A 27,829-nucleotide genomic window follows, 5' to 3' on the forward strand; every position below is an offset into this window, starting at 1 on the left:
TGATCTTGGCTGCAAAGAAAATGCTCTTCATTTCATTGGAAATTTAAGGTCAAGATAAATCAAACAAGCACCCTGGCTCTCAGGTCAATATCAAAACCATTTAAAAAGTACCTTTAATATACGAGATACATGTCAGTGGGAGCACGAGGGAGCAGGGTCACTGCTTTCACTTGACACCTGCAGGCTGGCTGGTGAGAGAGGAAGTCAAAGCTTCTGGGGTACCATGTGGTTCTAAATGAGTAATTTCAGGAACAGTAGATTCCACTGGAACCAACCTCAATGCCTCACTCAACAACGGCTGCATTTAGGCAATGCTATTATTGTGTGGACTTCATAGACTGGGCATGCACTGTAAAAGATTCCTCGAACCTACAGTCTACATTGCTGGGTCTCAACATTCCTAATGCTGCCCCCCTTTACTACAGTGCCTCATGCTGGGGCAACCCCTAACCATAACTGTAATTTTGCTACTGTTCTGAACATAATGTAAATGTCTGATATGCGGGATATCTGGTATGTGACCCCTGTGAAAGAGTCCTTCGGCCCCCAAAGGGGCTGCAACCCACAGGTTAAGAACCACACTGCTCTAGATGATTACAATGTTACCATGGACAACGTTTCATCTATCAAGCCTGCTGCCAATCAAGACAGTGCCCTTCAGCCCATGACTGCATCCTCACCATCAAGGCCAGTTTTGTTGTTTTTAAGAATTCTACGGTTTTGAAACATTTTGCCTACTAAAAACATTTAATCAGACAACTCATGTATTTTCATGAATTTATGTAAATGCCCATCAGAAATTGTTTTTCAGTAAGTAAATAACATTACTACAATGGTCTCTTAGAATGCCAACTTCTAAGCACACATTTATTTTAGCTGGCTTTATAGTTAGATCACAGGGGCAAGAGATGACGTAGGAAGTCACCTGCTCTCTGCGACTCCCTCCCGGGACTGCTCCCAACCCAGTGCCTAATGAATAGAACCTAAAATAAATGAAACAACAGAAACCAAACCTCTGACAGCTACTCTTCTTTTCTTCTTATTGTCTCTAGATAAAATCTAAAATAATGATATATATTCAATCTTTAAAACACCATCTGTGTGGAATATATGCTACTTATTATGTCTCTGAAAATTTTACCCAATATCCAGACTAGATTCTTTACTGTACTGCAGGAAGGAATTGGACATAGAGAATTCACTACTACTTCCTAACACCTTGAGACAGGAACTCATGATCAAAGCACTAACAGTGTAAGATTTGGCTTATAGAATTACATTAAGAAGCTGGGCATGGTGGCACATGCCTTAAATCCCAGCACTTGGGAGGCAGAGGCAGGCTGATCTCTGTAAGTTCGAGGCCAGCCTGGTCTGCAAGGAGAGTCTAGGACAGCTAGGACTACAAGAGAAATCCTGAAAAAAGAAGAAGGAGGAGGAGGAAGACAAGGAAGAGGAGGAAGAAGAGGGGAGGAGCAGGAAGAGGAGGAGGAGAAAAAGAAGAAGAAGAAGAAGAAGAAGAAGAAGAAGAAGAAGAAAAAGAAGAAGAAGGAGAAGAAGAAGAAGGAGAAGGAGAAGGAGAAGAAGAAGAAGAAGAAGAAGAAGAAGGAGAAGAAGAAGAAGAAGAAGAAGAAGAAGAAGAAGAAGAAGAAGAAGAAGAAGAAGAAGAAGAAGAAGAAGAAGAAGAATTCCATTAAGAAACAGACAAACCCAGAGCAATGGGGCTGCGGTAGCTTGGGTGCCTGATGGCTAAGGCAGCCCAGTGGAGTCCCAAGGCTTCAGCATCCATGGCCGAAGCTGGAGCTCCAGCAGCTCCATCTGAAGCAAGGCCTTGTGTCAGCTTTGGAACCACAGGGTGTGTCCACAGCAACTGCACCTGCCATCACTCTGATTTCACTGTAACACACTGTCCAAGAGAAGGGGACAGGGACCAGTTTGCTGTCCTCAGTCTGGAAACTCCCCTTCTAGGTGAATGTTCTAAACCAATTATGTTGCCTCTGAAACTAGGGAGACAGGGAAGGCTGCAATTAAAGAGCCAGCGGAAACCTGCCTGAACCCCCCCCCCCATTCTTATCTCAGCCAACAAGCACCAAGCAGCCATTCAGTGCTTAACACAGTACCTGGTATGCTAAAAAACACAATAGGCACTGCCTGACCTGTGGAAACAGCACTGCCTAGGGGAGGAGCACAGAGGGGACAAAGAGTGACAAGGAGCCTCATGCCTTGAATGACCGACCACACACACTGGAGCCTCCCCCTTTCCAGTGGCACAACATGCTTACACTACATGAGCCATCCTGTGACAACCTAAAAACAAATTGTGACACCAGAGCAAGTACTGTGACGCTTTCAGAAAATCACAGTGTGATAATATTATATAATAATGTTTTATCCTTGGGATAATTAGAAAGCAGAAAAACTATAACATGCAGCATAGTGAAGACTTCTCCCAGTTAACTGAGTCCAAATAGGATTGAGATTGTTTTTATAGATGTTTCTCAAAATGAGCTGCCAGTATATCATTACCACCATGGAAAAGTGCCAACTCGGCATTCTGTGGATCATCTCACTTAAATGTGCAGCAATCTAAAAAGACAGGCATCCCCACTCTACAGATGGACAGACTGAGGCAGAAGGCTATATATAAAAAATAGCTAGTTAGTGACAAAATCCAAACTCAGACCCCTCATACTTAATTACAACACATACTGCCTGCTATAGCTACAGCGTTTTTGAGGTACATTGTGAGTCAGGAAATAAAACACGTCTTTCCTATAAAAACTTGTTTTCCAGAGATGGGTAAAGAGTAATGAAAACGAAGCCAAACTTGCCTTCCTGCTACACTTAGGCTATACTTAAAATCTCAACGTCCTTTAGGATTCAAATTAGTAACACAAAAAATACCAACTAAAGCACCCGCTTAGGAAAACACAGAGAATAGCCCAGTACAAGACACACTACCACTGGGCCCAGCGGTCTAGGGCTGGCTTCCATGCTGCCAGTTGAGGAAAATATCTAGATTGGAATGATGAAAATGTACACACTATTAAATAACATACAATGCAGCTACACGGGGAACCAGATCGCTTGAAGTTTACGGCATCCTAACAAGTGAAGCGAAAAGCCTGAAATATCAGACATTCTGATGTGTACTTATTAGCTTTATTCTATTTCCTAAGGAAAAAAATTAAACATCCATTAGTCAGTTTTGTTACCAATGAGTGGATTTTTCCAATATTTTCTTCATCTACTTTATGTAGCATAGGCCTAATGTAATCATTTTTTTTTCTGGAAAAAAAAAGCCCACAATTTTTATAGTAAACCCTATTATGGTAAACTTGGTGTAAAAGAAACCCAATCACAACACATGGAACAGTGTTCCTTAAAGGCTTCAGGAAAGTGAACTCTGTGTTCTTGGTGACTGTAGCACTGCTCTGTGGAGAACTGAAAGTCAGGGTTACAAGGACACTGCACACGGAAGGCCAGAAATGAGGACCAACTATCTACCACAATGGTACATTCGAGCATCATCAGACTCTCTTCTTAAGACCCAGAGACAGACCAACTGCAATGGCACACATCTGTATCCAGGAAGCTGAGGCAAGAGGATTGCTTTAACTAGGAATTCACAACAAAGCTGAGCAATGTGGCAAGATCCAATTTCAAAACAAAATATACAAGTAACGGAATAGGAAGATAAGAGTGGGAGGATTATAATCAGGACGTAATGTGAATAAATTATAACTTAAAATAAAAAAAAAAAAAAAGACTTGTGTAGGCAACAGGACACATGGAAATTTTATGAGAGATCTACTATTGAATAAAGTACTCTGTTATCACGGCACTGCCGTTCACCTTCCAGAAGCAACTGTTGTCCAGACAGTAACCTGTAAGACTGCCTTGAGTGTGGATGGCGGCAGCTGAGTGAACCCTGAGGAGAGGCTGAGAATGGCATGCCGCTAAGGGGAACCTGTGGTACAGACATTTTGAAATGTCCCTTGGACATGTCAGTCCCAATGAAGAGATTCCTTGCCCAGCTCTGGGGCTAAGAACAATGAAATGGGGTTAGCAGGGACACTCAGTGGGGGAGCTCGGCAAGGTAAGGGAGTGCTGCAGACAGAGGGGACCGATGGCGGCTTTGGGACGGGAATGTACTAAATGCTACCAAACCACACATTAAAAATGCTTACAAGGCCAGGCATGGTGGTGCACACTGCTGAGGCAGGAGGATCTCTATCAGTCCCAGGCCAGCCAGGGCTACACAGTGAGACCTTGTCTTAAAAAACAAGAGAACGTATAAAATGGCCATGATGATAAATTTCATTTTCATCATGGTTGAAAATATTTTTGAAGCAACAGTATCATGATTTCATGTTGTAATCTTCCTTTGGGGAAATGGGCAAGTTATTTGTCCCCACACACTTCATTCTTGTTTATATTTGTACTACAATTATACAGATGATTAAAACTTTAGCATTTGCACTGGAGGTGCAGCTCAGGAACCCTGGGCCCGAGGCTCAATTACAGCCCCCAAAGCAAAGTTGTCTCTGATTCTCCTTGTGGCAGGACTTAATTTCAGACCAACACTTCATTTTATTAAATTGTCTGTAGGAAAAAGAATCTAAGAGATGAACATATATTGTCTTCTTTTGTTTTTGTTTTATTTATTTGTTTGTTTGTTTTTGAGACATGGTCACATTCTTGTGGCTTATGCTGGCCATCAACTCACCATTAAGCCAAGGCTGACCTCAAACTCCTGACAATCCTCCTGTCCCAGCATCCTGAGGACTGGGATAGCTAAAAAAAAAAGCATGTGTGTTTGTTTTGTTTGCTGTTGGGGAAGCCGAGTTTCATCACTGTATCTCTGGCTGTCCTGGAACTCACTCTGTAGACCAGGCTGACCTGGAGCTCACAGCGATCTGCCTGCCTCTGCCTCCCAAGGGCTGGTTGCAGGCATGCACATGATACCAAGCTTGGCTTATACTCTTAAAGAACTATGTTTTGGGGAAGCCCCACATCCTGGCTGTCCCTGGGGGACCGAAGCCTGTCGGGGGTGACGAGATGAGATGACTCGAAGGACTTCGCTCCATGTCCAATCCCGTGCCGAGGCGGCATCAATACACAAGGACGTGCTGGGCTCACAAGGACCCAATCAGAATACAAATTAATTCTGTTGTAACCCCAATTATTTTTACTATTACAGTATCTACGGTAAAAGCATGGCACAAACGTGGGGCTGGTGTGTGTGGAGGAAAGCTCTGCTGCCCCGAGGGCTTTCTTACAGAGGATGGATTTGTTAATTCCTAGTGGAATATTTTTCATACACCATTGCAGACTATTAAGTGCCACATATTACATTATGTAGTTTAAACTTTGCACTGCCGTGAGAGGGACTTCCCTGTCGAGAGAACTGTTTTTTATGCTTAGCATTTTTTAATATGAAAATGAACACTCCTTTAGGGTAAGATCACTGCAGCTGGAATTTGGGAGAGTTTTCTAACTTAACATATTCATCAGTGTGTGTAGAAATTCTCTCGGGGAAGTGGGGTGAGGAGAGAGGGAAACAGAACAGGAAGAAGGCTTTTTAATAACAGTGTCAACACAGGGCAGAGCAATAGCATTCATAAAGTTCGCCTTCCACTGGGCATAACTGTAAACAGGCAAGGGACCAGCACAAGGTGAGAACAAGTTTCAAAAAATTAATAATAATAAGTAATGGTGTTAAAGAGCAGAGAGAAGCATGCGCTAAACTTCAGGCTGGTAAAAAGGCACACTTGCTAATGGTGGACTAGCAGCCACTCCCTCAGGGGAGATGCAGACTCGGAAATATTAAAAAGGCAATATAAATGCATTTTCAGGCAACTCCCAAGAAAATAGAAGCTGCCTTGCAGAATTCCAGCGTCAAATGTGGAAATAAAATCTAAGTAGTGGTGGTCATGCAAACCCTTTGCCGTGAGGTGCTTGGGTCCCCGGCACTTGGCAAAGTGAACAGGAAGTTTAAACGGAATGGCTACTCACTTGTAGACTGTGCCTCCGTTGCCATGACCAAGGGTGTCTCGATACCGTATGTCTTGTTCATTCATCTCCACAGGAAAGAAAGAAAAACAAAAAGGTGTCATGCTGCGGATGGAAACGTCAAGGAAAGCAACTCTGGGCCATAAACAACAAGCAGGCTGGGTCATTCCAAGTTCAGCTGCAAGAACGAGAGGATCAATACAACATTTGCTGTCCAATTTATAAAAGACGATACCAAGGGACAAAGTGATGGAAAGTTTAATGACAATTTGTTTGCCTGGGTCATTTCATTAAAGTTTGATAAAAGGTGTCAAAATGGAATGATATAACATAGCTCAGAAGGGTCAGGTCAGAGACACCGATAGGAAAACGGTCCCCACCATGGCACAGAACTTATGCCAAGCAGTGACTCACATAGGACCAAGCCAAGCCTGGGATGATCTCTCTCTCTCTCTCTCTCTCTCTCTCTCTCTCTCTCTCTCTCTCTCTCTCTCTCTCACACACACACACACACACACACACACACACACACACACACACACGGCTAGTAATCTATGCAGGCTGTGTAAATAAACCAGTCCCTGAAACCTCCCCAGGTGACCCTATAATTAACACTGAGCAAACTAACTGAATGATGTTTGTCATTTTCCTAGAGTAGATAATTGCTTTTATTCTTTTTCAAATGATAAGTTAGTACATAGAAATAGCTTAATAGAAATCATATGCTGATTGGTAAATGCCAATTACATGCCTATAGGGAACACACAAAGCATGCGTGTGATATCAACTAATGCCATCCTATAACTTAATGTACAAGACAGCATGCGTGTTTTCTAAGTTCTACAAAACTTACACCAAAAATACCACTCTTGTCTGTAATCATGAATGGCAGGTAAATTATGTTGGCACCCACAAAGTAATGTTTTTAAGTCTTTAAGGGACTCCCTAAATAATCATTTATCATATGATTTTAAGGCTAGTCAGACTCTATTTGATATATTCAGTAATTCTGTAGGCACTGATACAGTTGCTTAAAAATTAACTGCCAACTTTATTCAGGAAGTAGATTTAATAAAGGTATTGTTTTCCATATAGCTAAAGCTTGGGGAAAGTAAGCCCTGAAAAAAAAAATCAATTTCCAGGGAATTGCACTGCCTTGCATTGGGCAGAAAATAGATGGAGTTCTTAATTCAATATCACTTGGAAAATAATAGTTTTCTTTTGGACCATTATTATAGTAAAGCTTTAAATATTTGCTGTGTTCTAAACTTCCACCAACTGAATAAAGCAAGGGCTTCATTTATCAAGGGAAATAGTTTTCTTCTATACATTTCTGCAGTTGAAGCTTCAGAGACTGTGATAATTAAGTGTGTGGTGCAAGTGAAAGTGACAGCTTCCTTGCCAAGCCATTTTGCCAGTTCCTAAAAGAGTATCGACAGACTCATGTGTAGGGGTCAATTCGGCACCAGATTTAATTGTTGTACAACCTGATTGATGCAATTTACAATCAGCTAATTGCTATATTTAAGGTCAGTGGGAAAAAAAAATACTGGCAGACAAGTCAGAAAAATTGCCAACTGTTTCCCTATTTGAGGACAATCCTGTTTTCCATGACCTTTAAACTACTAATGTAATAAAATTATATTTTACCCTGTAGAAAAGATGTGGCTTGAAGGAAAGAAAGCCACATCACTCTGGACTTAAATGGCACCTTTTCCAACAGCATTAAGAACAGCAGCCTAAGAAGTGACCTGAGATGCTAGGCCAGCAGGACTGCCACTTGCTTCACTTTGATTGATGAAGGGTTCATAAACAGCAGTGTCCACTGGCAGGTACGAGCCGCTACCAGGCCAATTCCCTGAGAGCAGTCTCCTCTAGGTAATCTAAACAAGCCTCCAACAAACTAATTTGCACCATTAACTTGCCTAACAAGATACATTCGCACTGTGGCCCGAAGTAAATGTCTAGGAGAGAGAAATTTCACTTGGTCAAGTCCACAAATTCTGAATTGGTGGCCTTGGGATAAAAGGGCAGGTGGGCTGCAGGCAAATGACACGGAGGGCCTGGGTTCTCGGAGGACTAACATTTATGATCAAGTCCTCCCCACAGACAAAAGGCAAGGTATGGGTGTCTCTGGCCATTTACAATCACAACAGAACGCACAAAAGAGGAGGGGCCAGGATTCCCACATGTCAACCTTGTTAGGAACAATAGGCCTATTACATCCTCATCAGAGGAGAAGCTTAGAGTCTCACAAGGAAGGTGGCAAAGCCTGTTGTTGCATGTGTATGTGAGTGGGAGCTCAAAATTAAGGCCAAATTGAGGAATTCCCACCAATAATGAGGAAGATGATACAAAGCCATAAACATGGAAGTGATTCTGAACTGCAGGTTCTAAAAGTGTGTTCCTGTGAAGACTATATCCACAAGAAATGGTCAAAAAGTCTATGCTGTTTCAAGGTCTGCAGGCCTTGGCCCAGCCAATGAGTTGATAGCTTTTTTTTTTTTTAAATATTATGAAATATCAATGACTACAGAGATGACTCAATGGTCAAGAACTCTTGCTGTGCTTACAGAGGACATGGATTCTGTTCCCAAACATACACCGGGAGGTCCACAACTGCATGTACCTCTAGCTCAGGAAGACTCGGATGCCTTCTTCTGGCCTAGGTAGGTAGTCCATGCAAATGGTTTACATACAGACAAGCAGGCATAAACACACATAAATGAAAAAAAAAAAGCCTGCCAGGCATAGTGGCACACTCCTTTAGTCCCAGTACTAGGGAGGTAAAGGCAGGAAGATCACTATGAATTTGAGGTCAGCCTAGTTTACATAGTGAGCTAGAGGCTATCCAGGGCTACATAAGATCCCGTCTAAATAAATAACTTAATACATATGTACATATCTCTATCAGTTCCTTTTCTGTTTGCTTGTGAATTTTCTGTTTTTATTTCTCATGTTTTTAAAAGTACGGGCTTTATTTGCTTGTTTTATGAGACAAGGTCTTGAAATCCTAGGGTCAAGTGATCCCGCCCCGGCCCTGGTTTGGGACCACGGGTGCATGGCTATCTTAGCACAGCAGACTGCAAAAACAAAGGCTACTGAAGCTCATGAACTGAATGTAAGGATTTGAGGATTTCATATATGATATAAAATTATATAAAAAAAAAAAAGCTAATAGCATTTCCCTATCATAATTAGATAAAGCACATTAAATCAACTTTTCAAAATGAAGCAAAGAGATTTTGTTTACTGAGAAATGGAGGTAGGATTTATAAGCCCACAGAGTAACTCATGTGACTATGATAGGACCAAGTATCATAAAAACCACAGTTTTATAGCATTTAAAGACCATTTAACCCAATTCATTATATAAATTGTCAAAATGTACTCTAGTTCAATGTTAGCCATCAGTAATCTGCCTCTGGGGCAGGTGGGGACACGCTTTCTGCTAGTGGTCACTAAGCAGAGACAGGCAAACCACTGACTAGAAGGTAATTTTCAAAATAAATTTCATTTGTTTTTAAGAAACGAAATTTAACTAACAAAACACATAGCTCAAGTGGTAGCGAGATGGCTGGTTAGCAAAGTGCTAACCAGTGTAAGTGTGTGGACCTGAGGTCAAATCTTCAGCATCCATAAAAATGGGGCATGAGGCATACACCTGCAACCCCAGGAGGGAAACAGAGGCAGATGGATCTCCAGAGGTTGCTAGCCAGCAAGCTAACCAGAATAACAAGCTCTCGGTCCAGGGAGAGACCCTGTCTCAAAAGAATAAAGTGAACAGCAATAGAGGAGGACACTTAGGGTCAGCCTTTGACCTTCATATGTGCATACACACACACACACACACACACACACACACCACATAGGTTTCAAACTGTAAAGATCTGAGGGTTTTTTTTTTTTGACTCAATAAAGATGCCAGCTTTTAATTATACTTGAATTTCCTTGTTTTAACTTTAAAATGCAAATAGGAAGCAAAATAATAGATGCGAGGGAAGAGGAAAGGAAAGCCACAGGAGTTAAGCAGATGACTGACAGTACCTCCATCCTGCTTGAAAGAGACGTGGGCCCAGGAAAGAAGCAGCGACAGCCGCCAGCACTAGGTCAGGCAGGAAGAGGGCTCAGCACTTTTGACTTATACTCAGCCTCATTCCTGCCTCAGTGCTCACGAAGGAGCTGATGCACCATTTAGAACTGGAGACTTTCACATGCTGGCACGGCCTGGGTTTTTAAGGTGGGTTTACAGCAGGTCCCTCCCCTCCCCAGGGTGGGGGCTTTTCTAAAGGAATCTGATGTTCTGAAAGCAACAAAGGTGTGGCAGGAAAGGGACTGGCTGCAGCCTGACTTCCTGGAGCGCTGACCGGGCTTACCAGGAGCAGGAAATATAGTTACTTTCTCTACAAAACCAAAAAGCACAAGGCAGAGAAACCACTTTAGAGACCCAGAGGTAGAAGTCACAGGTCTGTGGAGTGACAACTGGCTGTCTTATAAAATCCTCTGGATTGACCCTTTGGGCTCTTTCAGTAGCAAACTCAGGGCCAACATTAGACAGACAACACCACACTGGGCTCTGAGTGGAGGAAAACGTACTCCAAAAATATCACAGCAAGTCTGATTCACAGCTGTCAATAAAACAGACCCAAAAATATATTTTGATTTATTCATTAAGCTGGAAAGCTGGACTCTTCCACCATAAAATAATAACAGGAAAAGAACAGCTCCATCTCAAAGACGAAAGGTAAACTTTTAAGTAGTTCTTGATTTAACATATTAATGAAATTAATGGGGACAATGAAAAGGGATTTAATTATGGATTAGCAAAGAATACATTATTTGTTTAATGCCTGCCTATGTTAAAGAGAGTAACTATGTATCACTTATACATCATTAAGATAAAAATGCTCAATTAATCCTATTTTATATGTAAAGGTCTGACAGAACCAGGTCCTAGCGAGAGACCTTCGCTTCACAATCGAAACTGTAATGGTTTGAGAAGGTGTCACACTCTATGAGCAGACAATTGGGGAGATTTAGTAAATCCCACTTTATAGAGCAGAGACTAATCGGAAAACACAAGCCAGTCAAATGTTTCTTATGAACTGTTGACACTCTATCAATGCTGAATCAATTGGTGGCATTTACTCTGAGTGACAGAAAAGAAATAAATATTTATATCACATAACCTATATCAATGAACCCAGGCAGAAAGCTATTTCTAACCTGTCAATATTTGATTATCTTGAAGAATCATGTCCCTTTCTGTTAATGATTAATATGAATTCCTTATGAAATCTAAGTGGAGGCTAGTGGAAAGGCAAATCATTATTAATGCTTGAGAGCTTAAACCACTAAAATAAAACTACCACTAAAATAAAATCAACTGTTCAAGTATCGTTAAATGTGACTTACATCTTCCATATCAAATGGTGTCAGTGCTCAGCCTTGAGATGCACCGACGCCTACACCATCTGCATTATCTCCTCATGGCGCAGTCTCGCTCTCAGTCAGTTATTTAACAGCACCAGTGGAGGAATTTGGACAAGCAGATGTTTGAAAGCATAAGGAAAAATTGTCTCTCATTTTTTATTTATCTATTTTGTTTACTTATTTTTTTTTTAGTAAAAGTAAACATAAGATAAGCTTGTCACTAAAAAGAAGAAGAAACTGCCATGCTGTTTACTGTGGGGCTACCATAGTCCCAAGAGAAAGCAATAAACAATAGTTAAGTGTCAAAACCCATTGCTGTGCCAATCTCCCACTGAAGAGACTCTCATAACTGACGCTACTACAACATTTGTGGGGCTGTGTTTGTTGTCAAAACATGAGGGGCATTTGAGAATGCTGGTGTGTGTGTGTGTGTGTGTGTGTGTGTGTGTGTGTGTGTGTGAGAGAGAGAGAGAGAGAGAGAGAGAGAGAGAGAGAGAGGGAGAGAAAGAGAGAGACAAAGAAGTGTTTTTCACTTTGGAAAGAAGACTGTTTGACAGGCTATCTTCCATTGCCTAGGCTGAATAAATGTAGTTAAAACTTCTTAATTTATGTCTACTTTGAAATATATTTTCCAGCTGAAAAGTTCAAGTGACTTGTACATAAATTGTAATTAGTATTGAGAATATTAGCACGCTGAAGATATATAAATGGCCTGGGTTCGGTATTTCGGCTTTTGTTCACACTGGTTCTCCACACGTGACAGGCACAGGGGATATGGGTGCAGACTTTTTGGCTGCTCTGAGGTAAAAGCCATAGGTAAATGCTCTCTGACATTTGGAGCTGAGGGTATTGGCACCATGTGTGAGGAGCTGGGCTTGATCTCTAGCAAGCACAGTCTACCACAGAATTTGAGACGACCAGGACTAGACACACACGCCACACCAGCTTCTTTTCCACTGTACACGGAGCATTTATGGACTTGAGTTCACACACACACTGGCTGACAGCCTGTCAGAACCAGATCAACTCAATTTTTTGTAACTATTCACAAGACTGCGTGCCAGACTTCCAGAAGCACTTGCTCACATGCTGTCCTAGGACGCGCACATCTATTAGGCGCACGTTACAGGTGCCACCGAAGGAGAGGCGCGGGGCTGTCTTTGTCCTCTTGACAGGCTCCACTACGAGTCTTTGATTCATGAAATGCCAACGAGGCTTGGAGAGGCCGGCGTGCGAAGGCACTGAATAAGCATCTGAGATAATTAAGATCTCAGCCTTCGAAACACGGACGGAAGTGAACAGCAGTTAAGAAAATCAATAAGAGTCTTTTATTTGCAGTGACACAGATGTCTCAGTCAATAGAGCCTAATAGGCAGGCCTGATCGCAATGGACAGGCGCTGCCTGCAAGGCTATCAAAGGGTTTCACTGTAACAAACATTAAAACGCATTTATGTTGCTGCTGAGGGATTGCAGCCCTGTAGGTAGCTTCACTTACCAGTGAATGTTGAAAAGCGCTATACTACTTCAGAAGTGTCCATTTACTTGAATCAAAATTAGTGAAAAATAAGTGGCTTGCAGGCCTGTTTGCCCTTCCCTGGCTGGGTTAGGTCACTCAGTTTCAGATGGCCCATCAACAAGGCAAAGCAAGGTTCCCTGAAGCCCAGGGTCTCATGTGCCACAGTCTGCCCTACCTGGCCTCAATCCCCACAAAAAACAATATTGGTCTCCGGACAAAAGAGGCATTGAGGCTGGAAGAGTAACAGTTTTCCCTTTTGTCCCCAAAGATAATGAAAGAAACAGTCACTTCAAAACACAGGGCCCGTCAACAAGCCACTGGATGACGGCTTGTTCCGAACTGATTGGCTTTTTTAAACCGAGATGGCAGTGCGATGTGCGCACAGTGCCTCAATCTGCTGGGAGTGAACCCATTAGCCCAGGTGGAGAAACGTGCTGCATGCAGCCTGTTCTGCCGGCCACATTAAGCTTTGGCATTCATTTATGACAGGAGGGAACATGGAGACTCTTCATCATTTAGTGCTACTATGGCTACACTCTGGACAGCCGCAGAGTGCAATTCTGAACTACAGTATGCAACAATACCTACCTGGCCGTTGGCCAGTATCTTTCTCAGTTCAGCAGAGGACTTCTTCAAGCTGTAAAGAAAAAGATACTGTCAGGAGCGAAGGTCAGAACACCTCTCACCACCACTGCAAGTTCCAGACCAAGGGCAGAGGACATGGCTCAGGTGGCAGATTGCTTGCCTAGCACGCACCAGGCCATGAGGCTGTCCTTCAACACCACGTAACGAGAGTGGTGGGTGGTACACACCTACGATCCCAGGAAGCAGAAGGAGCAGCAAGCAGCTCAAGGTCATCCTCACCTACATAAGGAGCTTGAGGCCAGCTAGACTATGTGAGAACTTGTCGAATAATGAATGATTAATAATAATAATAATAATAATAATAATAATAATAATAATAATAATAATAATAATAAATCCAGACTAAAACAGGCCTGTTCTTTGAGGTAGACTGCTCTCTTTCCCTGCAGAAGAGGCTTTTCTTTGGTTGCTGTTCTTGTGTTTAAGTAACTGGTAGAATGCCAACGGCATGGAAGCCCTATGAGTCTTCAGACCCGGAAACGGGCTACACAGAGGGACAGGAAGCTCCCAAGTGGCTTCACATCTGTGATGCATCAAACAATGAACGCCTTCTCAGAACATTCTCAGGCAGCAAAGATGACAGAACTCCAAATGTCAAATAACACACGGGTTACCCTCTGGTCTCATACTACAGGTAAGAGTTAGTGGGACAAAGGCACAGTAGCCACTGTCAGCGGCCATGGGACCTGAGACCTGTTACCTCTCCTCCTGGAAAGGCAATTCCTCTTCCTATAAAATAGTCTGCATATCCACATTATAGGCAAGCAGACAAATGAAATGCCACCAAACAGCACTGTCTTGTACACCACATGCATATTTTTATTAGTCAGACCAATTAACTGAAGCTGCCTTCTCTTTCCTTTGCTTTCCTAGAAGACTCAGCTTCCATTATTAGCTGGTGATTATTAAAATGCTCTCTGAACATACTGGCTATTTACTACCTAGTTAGATAGGGTAAATCCCACAGGCTCTGCCCACAGCAGTAGCTTCCAACAGTGGGGCCCGGTAGGATGCTTACGTTTGTTAGGGGCATGCTCTCCAGGGAGATCGCAGGGTACCCACCTCCTTGGTTTTGCATTTCTCTGCTTCCCGCACCAGAAAGTGACCAGCTTTTTCTACCACATGGTCCCACTATGAACGCCACCTTGTCATTAGGCAGAAATGTGGACTGAAACTGTCTATACTGTTTCTTCTTTATTAGCTGACTACCTCGGGTATTTCTTATAGTAGCAGAAGATAACACATTATGAAAACATTTCTGCAGATAGTTTAGTGCTGTTTAGTCACAATGTTTAAGAAAGAGGGATGGCGTATGACACTCTGAAGTTCCCCTACTAAATAGCAAGGGATGGGTATAAAATAGCATCTCCCAGGCTGGAAAGATGGATCAGCAGTACAGAGCACTAGCTGTTTTTTCAAAGAACCCACATTTGGTTCCCGGAACCAACATGGTGGCTCACGACTGTCTGAAACTTTAGGTCTATGGGCTCTGACGCCATCTTCTGGCGTCTGTAGGCAGTGCATCTACATGGTTCACAGACATCACACAAGCAGTTAAAACACTGGCACATGGATAGATAGATAGATAGATAATTTTTAAAAATAGCATCTCTCAAACTACTATTCTTTAAAATAGAGAGCTCGCCAGCTCTATCCTTAACTGTCCACTCTGTGCTCTCTCTGCCAGATAAACTGCCCCTTTTGGTCATTACCATATGGCTCTTTCTTCTCCCACGTTCACTCAAGATTGAAAGCTCCCTGAGAACACAGACCTCAGCTCGTTCTATTATGCTCCCTTCCCTCCTCAGCCCTGAACAGCCAAGTGCTAAGTATTCAAGAAATGGTGGTCACTGCTGTTCTGTGGCAGGTATAGTGGTAACATGGGAAGACATAAAGGGCAGATACGTCAGGAAGCAAATGGGACCAGGACTGCTGTGAGCCACACTGGCGTTCCACATGACACCGTTAGTACATAAGACTCGAGCCGATCCCGGGCTCAGGTTGGTCCTTCAGCTGATTCTATTCTCTCTGAACACTCCTCACAATTCTGCTGTGGTCCCCCACACAGACTACTGGGCCTCAGTTCCCACTTTTTAAACCTGTCTAAGGTAGGCCTTCACCTAAGGATTGCAGGTGATGACGTCCTCCAGATGTCATCTCACCAGCCCAGGGGAACAGTCAAGAATTCTGTAGACTGAAACTAAAGATGCAATCCGTACCAACAGGTGAGCAGCTGCCTCAAGAGCAGCCTAATTACTAACATGGTCATGGCAGCTCCATCACAGAAGGCTGAGCAGTGCCAGGCAGTGTTTAGCAGCGCTGCGGCATGTCCTCCTGAGGTAGCCCTCACAGCAGCTCCCTTCTGTACAGCTATTGTCCCCAACTTACAGAGAAAAGGCAGAGCTCTTGTCCAAATTCAGACTATCACTTAAACACACACACACACACGTCTGAGAAATATTTAATTTTTTGTATTTCCACAAATGACTTCCAATTTGATTATTCTGCTTATCATAAAGATACAAACAGCCAAAGAAAGCCTTGGCTATGCTCTCCCACACAGATTAGTCTATTATGTCATAAGCTTAAATAATAACATTTTAATTCATGGCATTTACAAAATGCCTTTCATCCAAGAACCAAACTGTGATTCCTTAACAAAGCTTTGTCAATCTTACACTCTCGGTAGATGGACAGAGAGCCACACTGTCCTAATGTTACAGACGGAGAAGGCTAAGCAGTTCAGAAAGGCAGGGGGACTTAAATTCAGCAGTTATGACCGAGGCTCACCATGTGCGTTAATAAGCGCAGTCTAACGAATGGTCATTAACCTGTGCCGAAGAACAACTAATGCTTTCAAAATAACAGGGAACACGATTCCAGTGGCAGGCAGTGTCTAGCTGTATTATCTAGTTTAGATGGGGTGGGAAAAGTAGCACTCAGCCATTGGGGCTTCAACCCCCAAACTTTATATCTTAACAGAGTGGGCTATCTCACTGTCTCCGGTAGTCCACAGCAGTGAAGAAGAGCAGAGCGATACAAGTGGCCAGGCTGTCCCGGCTAAGGTGGAGGAGACCACAGGGGCTGGCGATTCCCTGGAGCATCTGTGCAGCCGCCACAGAGAGGCTGCAAGTGGGCAGAGGCTGAGTCCCTTGGAAGGCGCAGCTGCCCTGGCGAAGCATGAGGAACAGGTGTGAGAGAGAAGGCAGCAAGAAGAGCTCACTTGAAAGAAGCAGTAGCTGCATTCTGGGGGCAAAACTCAATCTTTACAAATGGGTGCTGGAGGGTGACAAATGCCAGCTCGGAAAGAAAGAACCTCATACGATGTACCTAATGAAACAAGGGGGCGGACTTGGCCCAGGAGGTCCAGGCCTGCCCAGGGTTGTTGGGAAGAACCCGGGTGTCCTTTTGTCAAAGAAGAGGAGTCAAGCATTAAAGGGAAGAAGGACAAGGCTGTGCCTTCCCTCTTCCTGCTCCCCACAGGCGGAGTCTGAAAGCTGGGCTGGCTTGCCCTCTGCTCCCAGAGCCCTTCTCTGGCTCTCCAGGCCAGGGTAGGAAAGGTAGGCACCGATGGACCTTCCAAGCCCCACATGACCTACTCCTGTCTGCATCCTTGCCTCCCATCACTTGAGTTACTCTCCCCAACCTCCCACACCCCTGCCCTAACTCATCCGCTCTCCTTGTGCCCTGTCAAGTCGGCCTCCTTAGAAACATGCTGAGCTCTTTGGCCTCAGGGCCTTTTCTAGGTACCTCCCTCCGTCTGAGATGTCCTTACTGTGATGTGACTTGGTCCTCCTGTGTGTCAGGGCTTGACACACATCGTGCTCCCCAGCAAGCCAGCTCTGAGTAGTCATCCCTGTCAAACCACATGCCTGACTAGCGTTTCTCTCTGCATACCCCTGCTTCCTGCCCGCCCTCGATAAATACCTGCAGATTAGTCATCAACCCGGGGCCTAGAACATGGCCTATATAGGGTAACACACTAAAACACCTGCAGGACTTTTTCAATTAATATCCTTCCCAGGACAGGAATGCTTATCCTCACTATCTAGGAGGCTGCCGTATCCCCAGTGAAAATGGCGGATGAAGCTGCAAGATGTAGTGAAGACTTAGGAGTCTTACTATACTCCACCAAGAGACATGGCGGCTTTTACAGCAAGCTAATCCTCACTTGCAGCTACGATGGCTGTGGAAGACTGCCAAGTGACACTGCTTCTATGAGTTGAAGTCTTTGCAACTCCGTCTGGCTTTTTAAATGCCACAATGAAAGCATAATCTCAAGCACCAGGGGAAGGCCTTGTCCTGGCCCAGGGCTCACTGGCTGTTTGTATGCACATCATCCTTTTTGGAATTAGTGGTAGCAGTGAAATGTTCTGCCTTCCAGGAGCTCCATGAACATGTAGTCCCCCACCCACCTGCCTCCACTCTGCAGGAACATGGCTCCCATGTCCAGGCAATATGGAAGAAAGTGAATGCAAGGCAGTGTCTGGCAGGGCCAGGCACACTGTGGAGGAGCAAACACCTGGCCCATAAGACCAGGCAGACGACCCACTGGTGACTAGCTCGCTACCTGTACTTTGAGACGGGATCAACTGTTAAGAGCCACATTCCCAGCAAGCTTAGTAGGGAGATACTGGCACCACAGTAAAGTACCCAGGGAAGCAGCTTTGGGGGAGGAGCCTATTGGGAGGCCCTTAGGTCAACTGGGATTGTGGAGATAGTATGGTGATACACACCAGTAATCCTAGCACTTGGGAAGACAAGGCAGAGGACTTCCACATGTTTGAGGCCTATCTGGGCTACATAGCAAGAGTCTCAAAAATTAAAGAAAAAAATGCAGGCTAGAGAGATAGCTCAGTGGTTAAGAGTACTTGCTGCTCTTGCAAAGAACCCCTGTTTGGTTCACAGCTCTACACACACACACTGACTCAAGTCCAAAGGCCTGGAACCTTCAGTGCAGGCTGGAAGCAGGTCCTGGGTCTGTCAACGGTTCAGCCACCACTATGAGTACAATACAGAGCCAGCATCAGGAGTTGAGGGCTGTGGTGTTTACTGGCAGGCTAACTGAACACCTGAGTGCTGGCATGGCATGGCAGTTAAGTTCAGGCAGGGAAGACGACTTTGAGAGGCTCAGGGTCTGTCCCAGTGTGGAGTGATGCTAGCATGAATTAACAAGAATGAGCTTCCTGTTACAGAATCTCACGGACAACCAAAGATGCCATTAATGAGCAGCACTGCCGGTCAAGCTAAATGTCACCATCTGACTCTTTCCCTGACTCTGTCTGGTAAAGATGCCAGCAGATAATAACACTGTCAAAAGATGGGCAAGCAAGAAAGACTTAATAAGTATCACACAGCTTGTAACTGGATCAAGACTTGAAACAGGCGCAGAACACGCTATATAATTTGGAGTCTCAGGGAAAACTACTCGAGAACAAAATTAATGGTTTAACATGTCAATTTCATCTTTTGTATCTTTATTATTTGTTTATTTATTTATTGTGTATGAGTGTGTGTGGTATAGAAGGTGTGCGTGGGGGGGGGGGTAAGTACATATATCTGTGCACATGTGGAAGCCACAGGCTCATGTACAGCGTCTTCCTCAATGCTTATAGTCTGTATTTTATGATAGAGCCTCTCGCTGAGCTTGCAGCTCCTGGATTCAGCGAGGGTGGCTGACCAGTGAGCTCCTGCGACCTGCCTGTCTCTACCTCCCCAGAACGGAGTCACAAGATGTGCTGCCACATCTGGATTTTAGATGGGTGCTAGGAATCCAAACGCAGGCCCTCGCTTGCAGGGCAGGCACTGTGTCAACTGAGCCACCTCACCTGCCTCTAACTTCACCTTCCTATATAAAGTCTTTTTTTTTTTCTTCTCTCCAGCCAATATGCAGCAAGGGCTAGTTAGCCAGTCAACTTTTCTTTACAGCCAACTATACTTTTTGTCTTATAGAAAAGGCAAGTGGTGCACAAGCCTCTTCCCAGCCCCCGATCTGACCCTTCACCCGTCCCTGAGAAGACCTGAGCAAGGCACACTTCCCTTGTTTGTCCTTACCTATTGCTTGGAAGTGAATCTGACACCACGGGGCTGGTATGTTGAGATGGTCCAGCCCGTGTATTCACCTATAAGTAAAGAGAGAAGTTTGATCAGCCTTGTGTTCTGAGGACACAGTTCTAATTAACCTATAATCCACCATACAATGTCTCAGCTCACTATGAAGGTTAATTAGCTTGTTGCTAGACAGACCCACAGTTGGAGTGTGTTCAGTATATAGGTTACAGAACTGTACAACCCGTATATTACATAATCCACCATCCCTGGCATTATTCAAATACTTAAATAGTACTGAAAACAGAGAAACAGAGGGGTATAAGCCTCAGTTCGCTGTCTAGAACAACATAAAAGCAGGATGCCCATGGACCCACGTTCAGCTTGTGTCTAGGGGTTAGCAGCAAACCTCAGGATGCCACCCCCTTCCAGCTCTACAACTGCTTCTCATTCACGAGAAAATGAGGTCCAAGTAATTAATTATAGAACACTTGAGCCCAATAAAATAGCTGGCGCTTTTCTTTCAGATGTGAAGCCTTGAGCAGAAATCCAGAATTTAAAACACTCAGAACAATGAAAAGACATTAACTAGATATGTGTTTCAAGCATAAATATGTGGAGGGCAGAGGGAGGGCACCCTGTGTGCAATATGCTTATGTGCTTTATTAATCACCAAGATGAAGGCTATGTTCTCACTCAAATCAATCTCTGTGGAGCACAGACCCCAGGATCATCCTAGAAAAACTGACCAACAAAACAACTCCAAATAATTGAAAAACCCAGCACCAAAGGCCCAGGATCCAAGTACATCCACATGGTACAAATACAGCAAACACAGATGCAGCCCTTCTGCCCCCACCACTCAAAATAAGGGGGGAAAGATTGCTTGTCAGAGCTTGAGAAAGTGCAGTTTTATTTGACATTTCAATAAGTGGAACACAGCATTACAAATCCATCTAACTTTACTGAAACAATTATTGAAATTCGTACCTTCAGGCCATGTATGTTCCGTTCCCCAGGAGGCTTGCAGGCTGAAACAGTAATTGACTAAATTGTAGAACACATCAGGGCCATTTACAAATTTGCTCAAAATGAATCGTTTAAAAAGAAATGAGGGTGACACCAAAATTAGCAGAGAGAAATGATTGAAAAGTGGCCCCCAAGACCCAGGGTGGGAATTATGAACCGGGTTCTTAACTTGCAGGAGTGAGCGTTTATAAATGCACAGAGCTGACACCACTTCATACGAATTCCAATTTCTGCTTAAAACATACCAAAACGTTAGCTGAGCTAAAATGATGAGACTCCTCCATGGCTCAGCTTTCCGCAGCCTTCTCTCGCTCACTCTGCTGAGCGGCACAAGGCAGTCAAAGGGCGTGCGAAGCGGCGGGTTTCTGCTTTTGTTGCTTTAAAGGCATGGAGGGCTGGGGAGAGGGTCCTTGAATGCCAAAAAGATGGCTAGGGACTCCACGATGGGATCTACAGGTTTGAGTGTATTCAAGTTTTGCGTCAGCCATAAGCAATCGGACTTATTAAAACAGATATATAATTTAATGAGGCTTCTTGCAAATCGTGATTATCTGTTCATGTTTAGCTCTGAAGGTAACATAGGGCCAGGAAAAAAAAAAAAAAAAAAAAAAAGACAGGGATTTCCCAGCACCACCCTGGGCTACAAGTGAGACATTTCTAACCCTGCAAATGCTTCTTCATCACCATGTTTAAAGCACAAAACTTCCTATCCATGTTACAGACCAATTCAGCTCAAGTACTGGCGTGTCCTACAATAGAGTGTTAAGGGGCTGGTTGTTAGGAAAAGGAGGACTTGATTTTTTTTTTCTTTCTCTGTTTCTGCTAACAGAAGTCAAGATGTTTAAGATGATATGCAAGATAACTATAAGGTTATGGGAACATCAAGTAAACTTGAGTTTGTTATGTTATTAGGGCTGGAGAGGTGGCTCAGGGGCTATGAGCACTGGCTGCTCCTACAGAGGACCCAGGTTCGATTCCCAACACCCACATGGTAGCTCACAACTATTTCTAACGCCAGCTCCCATACACACATGTTATACAGACAGACACTTGGGCATACACATATACATAAAATAAAGTAAATAAATATATTCTAAAATGAATTTATTAGATTATTATCCCCCAAAACATATTTAAAACCAAATAAAAAAATTTTAAGTGCATAAGATACTTAATACATTAAGACTCCAAACCTTCTTTCCTTAAAATGCAAATTAAATCTTTGAGCAAAACAACAGCTGCACACATCTGGTGCCCAGCCCTTGAAGGATGCTCAGTATTCCCTCAGACTCTGTAGTAACCAGTGCAGGAAAAAGGTGGCAAGCCAAGGAATGCGAAAGCCTCCAGCTGCCTTCTCTAACCTCAACACTGCTTTCTTCTCAACTGCCTCTTCAAACCTTTGTGACTAGAAATCTAAACAGCCATGCTGCATTAAAAACCCCAGCAGCCTCATACATCCTGACGTTAAGAGGGCCGTTACTGTAATGCTAGCCAATTTTCATACTTATTAATATTTAACACAGCTCTGAGCCACAGGGAAGACTTGGCCATGCACTAGGAGTGGGACACTGCTCATGACAACAGTGCTACTTGAAATGAGGAGAATACGGGATTAGAGTAAAATTGCTGTCTCTGGCCCCATCAACCTGCTCAGTCTAAAGATTCTTTTTACCATGGGGCCCAAGCACAGACCCTATAGGGCTTGAGACCAACTAGGAAGGCGCAAGGAACCTCTTGCCAAGTCCACATGCTAGCTGCGTGTTGTCCAAGTAGCCCCCCTGTGTCTGTGATAAACATCGCACCCAAAAGCACCCTGGGGAGGAAAGGGGTGTTTCAGCTTACAGCCTACAGTCCATCAAGAGAAGCCAAGGCAGAAACCTGGAGGCAGGAACCAAACCAGAGGCCAGAGAGGCTCTTTACTGGCCTGCTTCCAGACGCACAGGCAGCTGCCGTTCTTACACAACCCAGGAAGTGTGCCCAAGGCTATCACTGCAGACAGAGGTCTAGGTCCCCTTCCATCAATTAGAGATCGAGAAAATGCCCACATCCATGGCAGTTGGATGGAGATAATTCCTCAACTGAGGTCCTTCTTCCCAGGAATCTCTAGTTTTGTGTCAAGTTGACAAGATGTAACCTGAGCTCATCTGCATCTGCAGTAGGCAGTCAGGCAGCAAACACCAAGACAATCAAAGGAAACCAAAAGACCCAAATTGCAGCACAGCACAGAACCCCAGAAAGGGGGATGAACTCACATTTTGAAATTCTCAATGTGGCTTGGAGAGACTATACTCATAGGTGTTGTGCTGGGGCTGTAGACGATCCCAGCATCTCAGGTCTGTTCAGCATCCTCTTCTCCTCACACTAACAATAAGCCAGCGGTCCTCAACCTTACTAATGCTGCATCCCTTTAACACAGCTCCTCACGTTGGTGACCCCCAACCGTAAAATTATTTCTGTTGATACTTCGTAACTTAAATTTTGCTACTGTTATGAACCATGATATAAACATCTGCGTTTTCCAATGGTCTTAGGCCACCCTTGTGAAAGGGTTGTTCGACTCCCAATGGGTTGCAACCCACAGGGCGAGAACCACTGCACTAAACCCTCCAAACTCCCGCCACCTCACTAGAACTTGAAGTTATGTCTTTCCCCAGAAACCAACTGTAACTTGCACCAATGTCTCACTCAGAGTACACTAGACACTTAGGCACTGTGTGATTCACAGGCTCCTTCACCTCTCTGGGCCTCGACAGTCCATACAGTGTACGTACTAGAGGAAACATAAAGGCAGCAGTGCTCTCAGAATGGCTGCCAGCCCCAGCAAGGGTCAGCAGACAAACAGCAATGCTGCCAGGGCTGCCTGGGGAGTGAAGGGGACTAAAGTGAAAAGCCTTCCCACGGAGGGAAGGGAGCAGCTTACTGAGAGGAAAAGCCCTCCAGTGTGCCATCAGGTTCTCTGGGATCTGTGCCTGGCTTTGCCATAACGGAGCTCTGAAGCACTGTAAAGCACTGTTCTTTATGGAGGAAATAATTTTCAAGTCTGCCTCAACTCTGCAGTCACACGAAAACAAGGGAAGAATCTGTGTCATTGTCAGGGGCCAGCTACAAAAAAAAAAAAAAAAAAAAAAAAAAGCAAGAGCACCAGCAGGGTCTCCCTTCTTTCCTCTTCAGTCAAGCACCACAGAACCCAACTAGTCATACTTTTCTTTTGGAAGACCACTGATCTTTACTAGCACAGTTTTATCTCGTCACTCAGCCCCTCATTAAGTTCTTACTAATAATGAAAGAATCCCCTAGTTCCACTGCCCACACAAACGCCCAAAAGAGGAATGTTGCACTTGAACCTGGATCTCTCCCTGGCTAGCCAAGCCAGATGCCTTTGGAGACCATCTCTGCAAATAGAGCCCACTGGTTAATTGAGCCGTTCAAAGTTCTGAGTTACAGGTAATGAAAGTCTAGAATGTTTAATTGGAAAACTCATACCATGATTATCTGTACAGTATTAGTTAACGAAGGTGAGTTTAACTTTTAATTATTTCAATTAAGCTATTTCTAGAAGAGTTACTTAGAGGATTTCCTGGTCTGTGCCATTAGATAGAAAGCATGGATTTCAAGTGGGGGGAAAATAATGGTTTAAAAACTAATTTATATAACAAAGTCCCTCTTTTCATCATTATTCAAATTTTGAGGGACTATTTGTACAATTGAACAACCACAGCTGATACAAGGCTGGTATTGCCCAACCTAAAAGAGGAATTCACTGACGCTCACCCTAATCTGCTCATGTATTTGGAGACTTAATCAACTACATTAAAGAAGAGGTTCTATTATTTGCAAAATACCCCCACCCCAAGACAAATACCAAGCTCTGTTCAAAGCTCTGCCCTCAAATCCCCATTTTTCATAGTTTCTGCACCAGCTGACAGCTCTCGTCTCAATAGCAGCTCTAAGACATCATCATGAGCCACAATTTATAAATCTGAATTAAAGTCATCCATTTGCCTTGGTTTAGAATCATGGGAACTCCCAAAGAGTTCTTTAAGCGAATATAAGTGTGTACTTAAAAAACCAAAACAAAACAAAATGCAATCTAGTTAGTTTAATTTACTCTAGTAGATTAGATATTTTATCTCCTACAACTATAATATAGCTTGCAATCCTCTGTGATAATGAATACTTCTTTTGTGTTTTTTTTTTTTAAATTAAGAGCTAGACATCATGTTATGTGCATTTAAACCTTTGGAAAACATAACTGGTGATGAAACAGTTTGCTGAAATAATCATTGTTGATTAGAATTTGTTCAACATTACCTCTTGGAAATATCTGCAGCGGCTCTATTAGCTGGCCATTTACTTGCTGTTCCATTACTGTGGAATAATACTGCAAAGAGATAATAGGAAGAGATTACTTAGTAATGTGCGGACACTGGGACAGACACTTACGGGCTGTTTAGCTCATAGCACTTTTGTAAACGGCTGGTATGAACAGACCAGCCTTGAGAACACGTTTTTGCTATTGGCACATCAAAATTACCACAGTGAATGCATGTGGGGTCTAGAAGGCTAGCAGTCACCCATACCACCATTTATCTTTAAGACGAACAGTATTAACCAAGAACCCATGTTAATATTTAACATACTTTAATGACATATATTTTAAATATACAAAAACATTTTGATAGAAATTACTCAGATTGCCTCTTGTCCTTTTCCTCTGCAAGCTGTAAAGCAAACTGAATAGGCTCAATATCTGGCTTGAATCCACATGTCAATCAAAAATTCAGCACATTTGTGCTAAAAACTTTGGATAACGGAGATCGAGAAATTGGAGAGACTGTGGGACCAGTGAACAACTTATTACTAAACCATGGGCAAGAGACTCCCCATGTAAAAAGCTAATCTCCTCCTAGAAAATCGAGTTCTGATGTGTACTTTAGCTTTAGGCACACTTTAAGATGAATCAAAACTCATTGTAAAATTCTATGCACATAAAACATAAGATCCTGAGTAAAACAACAGCTCACTGCCCTTCATAAAATGAGCCCAAAGCACTGACACTGGGCTGAGGTGCTACCCTTTTTCCTGGAATACTGCGTGGAGCACGTGTACACCTATGCCAGGAGACGGTTTCTGGAATACTGCGTGGACACATGTGCACCTATGCCAGGAGACGGTTTCTGGAATACTGTGTGGACACATGTGCACCTATGCCAGGAGACGGTTTCTAGAATACTGCGTGGAGCATGTGTGCACCTATGCTAGGAGACAGCTTCTGGAATACTGCGTGGACACATGTGCACCTATGCCAGGAGACGGTTTCTGGAATTCTGTGTGGAGCATGTGTGCACCTATGCTAGGAGACGGCTTCTGGAATACTGCGTGGACACATGTGCACCTATGCCAGGAGACGGTTTCTAGAATACTGCGTGGAGCACGTGTGCACCTATGCTAGGAGACGGCTTCTGGACCTTTTCATGCTTCTTTTAAGCTGAACAAATAAGAAAATGATGCGCATGAAGAAAAATACCTACAGTGAAAATCACTGACTGGGCTTAAATTGTTCTTTTAATTTTTTTATGTGTGCACATATTTGTGGGTGTGGGTGTGTGGGTGTGGGTGCGTACCTGCGTATATGTCTGTGTACCACTAGTGTCTGGTACCTGCAGAAATAAAAAAAAAGGGCCTGGAATTACAGGCAGTTGTGAGCCGCCATGTGCATATTGGGAATCAAACTCCTGCTCCTGGAAGAGCAGCCAGTGTTCTTAACTGCTGAGCCATCTCTCCTACCCCTGACTTTGTTCTAAGGGCCTATCAAAAAATGAATTATCTCTCCTTTTCTCATCTTTGCTGTTTGTATATTTAAACATACACAAACCACTTAACTACCACAATTTCAGAAAAGTCCTGAAAATTGATTATCATATTTACTAACGTTTAAGAAAAAAAAAAAAAAGAACTTGTATGTTGGGGCTGGAGAAATGGCTTTGCAGTTAAGAGCACCGACTGTTCTTCCACATGATTCGGGCTCAATTCCCAGCACCGACATGGCAGCTCACAACTGTCTGAGACTCCTCTTCCTGGGGGCCTGACAACATGCCAATGGACATAAAATAAAAATAAATAAATTTTTAAAAACTTGTATCTTTCTGTTGGTGTTATATACATTAAAGGTATTTTAGAATCAATCTTTTCCCCCAGAAATGTACAGACACCTCAGTAGTGTGGACTCAGATGTGAGGACTAGAAGCTGAGAAATCCAAGGCTTTTCGCAAACAAGGAAGGTGAAAGTGAACCAGCGGGGGGAGGGGACCTGGATAAGCCTAGCCTCCCTGCAGTGGCTTTCAAACTGTAAAGGAAGGCAATTCTCTCTTCCTATGGACCTCAAAACTTAAACACGCACAGCGTAAACATGTGCAAATGACTCTGGAATACACTAAGGCAACAGAGGCTGTTCCTGAAAAAGCCCAGAAATGAAGTGCACTCGCCATTACTCACACGGTGACGACAGGTAAGTGAAATATCAATCATGTCGGCTGTCAACCTTTTGGGACAGCAATAACTGTTAACAAGTAGTCTGGAAAAATTGTCCGAAAATGACTTGTCCTCGGCACACAAGTATTCGAGGTTTCCGTGGAAAATTAAGATGCCAGTGGCTATTTGGAACATTGCTCAGGTATTCTTTTTAATGGGAAATTTGCCGGTTATTGATCCACAGCATGTACCCTTGCTTCTGGAAGGCTGCAAGCAACTTTCCAATCAGTGGCTGTCAAAAAAATTCCTGCCTTTTTATACTGATACAAGACAGCGCTGTGGTGGTGCCTATAGTTAATGCTTTTCTTTAATTAACTGCTATGTACAGTAGGTTTCTACTTTGCCATGGTCCTAGAAATCAGGGGAAAATATCCTTATGCTTTATCTAACAAACTAATTATAGAGTTGTCTGAAACTGGTGCTTGGGGTCAAGTTTGGAAACAAATAACCTCAAGTGTGAAGGGTCAGAACAGGTGCAATGCCTTCTCCCTACTATAAAACCCTGCATGCATGAAATTGACCTGTTTTCCAGCTTTATTTATTTATCCCACAAAATAAATAAAAAAAAGCTTTCGCTTTCATCTTAGCACTGTGCCAAACCAACTGGAAAACTG

At 43.5% G+C, this 27,829-nt stretch overlaps 1 protein-coding gene across 8 annotated transcripts in view; it reads right to left on the bottom strand.

Annotated features, from left to right (window-relative positions):
* MAP2K5 (mitogen-activated protein kinase kinase 5) overlaps positions 1-27,829 on the bottom strand; it is a 223,792-nt gene that overhangs the window by 164,619 nt on the left and 31,344 nt on the right. For all 8 annotated transcript variants that reach the window (XM_084781427.1, XM_084781426.1, XM_084781425.1 and 5 more), the window contains 5 exons: positions 24,996-25,065; positions 20,646-20,686; positions 19,662-19,729; positions 13,551-13,599; positions 6,016-6,080 (listed from right to left, as the gene is read on the bottom strand). In XM_084781427.1, the coding sequence (XP_084637553.1) occupies positions 6,016-6,080; positions 13,551-13,599; positions 19,662-19,729; positions 20,646-20,686; positions 24,996-25,065 (293 nt within the window). The remainder of the gene's footprint in view (positions 1-6,015; positions 6,081-13,550; positions 13,600-19,661; positions 19,730-20,645; positions 20,687-24,995; positions 25,066-27,829) is intronic.

Source organism: Acomys minous (genome assembly GCF_964271855.1).
Source record: "Acomys minous genome assembly, chromosome: 5".
Classification (NCBI taxonomy): Eukaryota; Metazoa; Chordata; class Mammalia; order Rodentia; family Muridae; genus Acomys; species Acomys minous.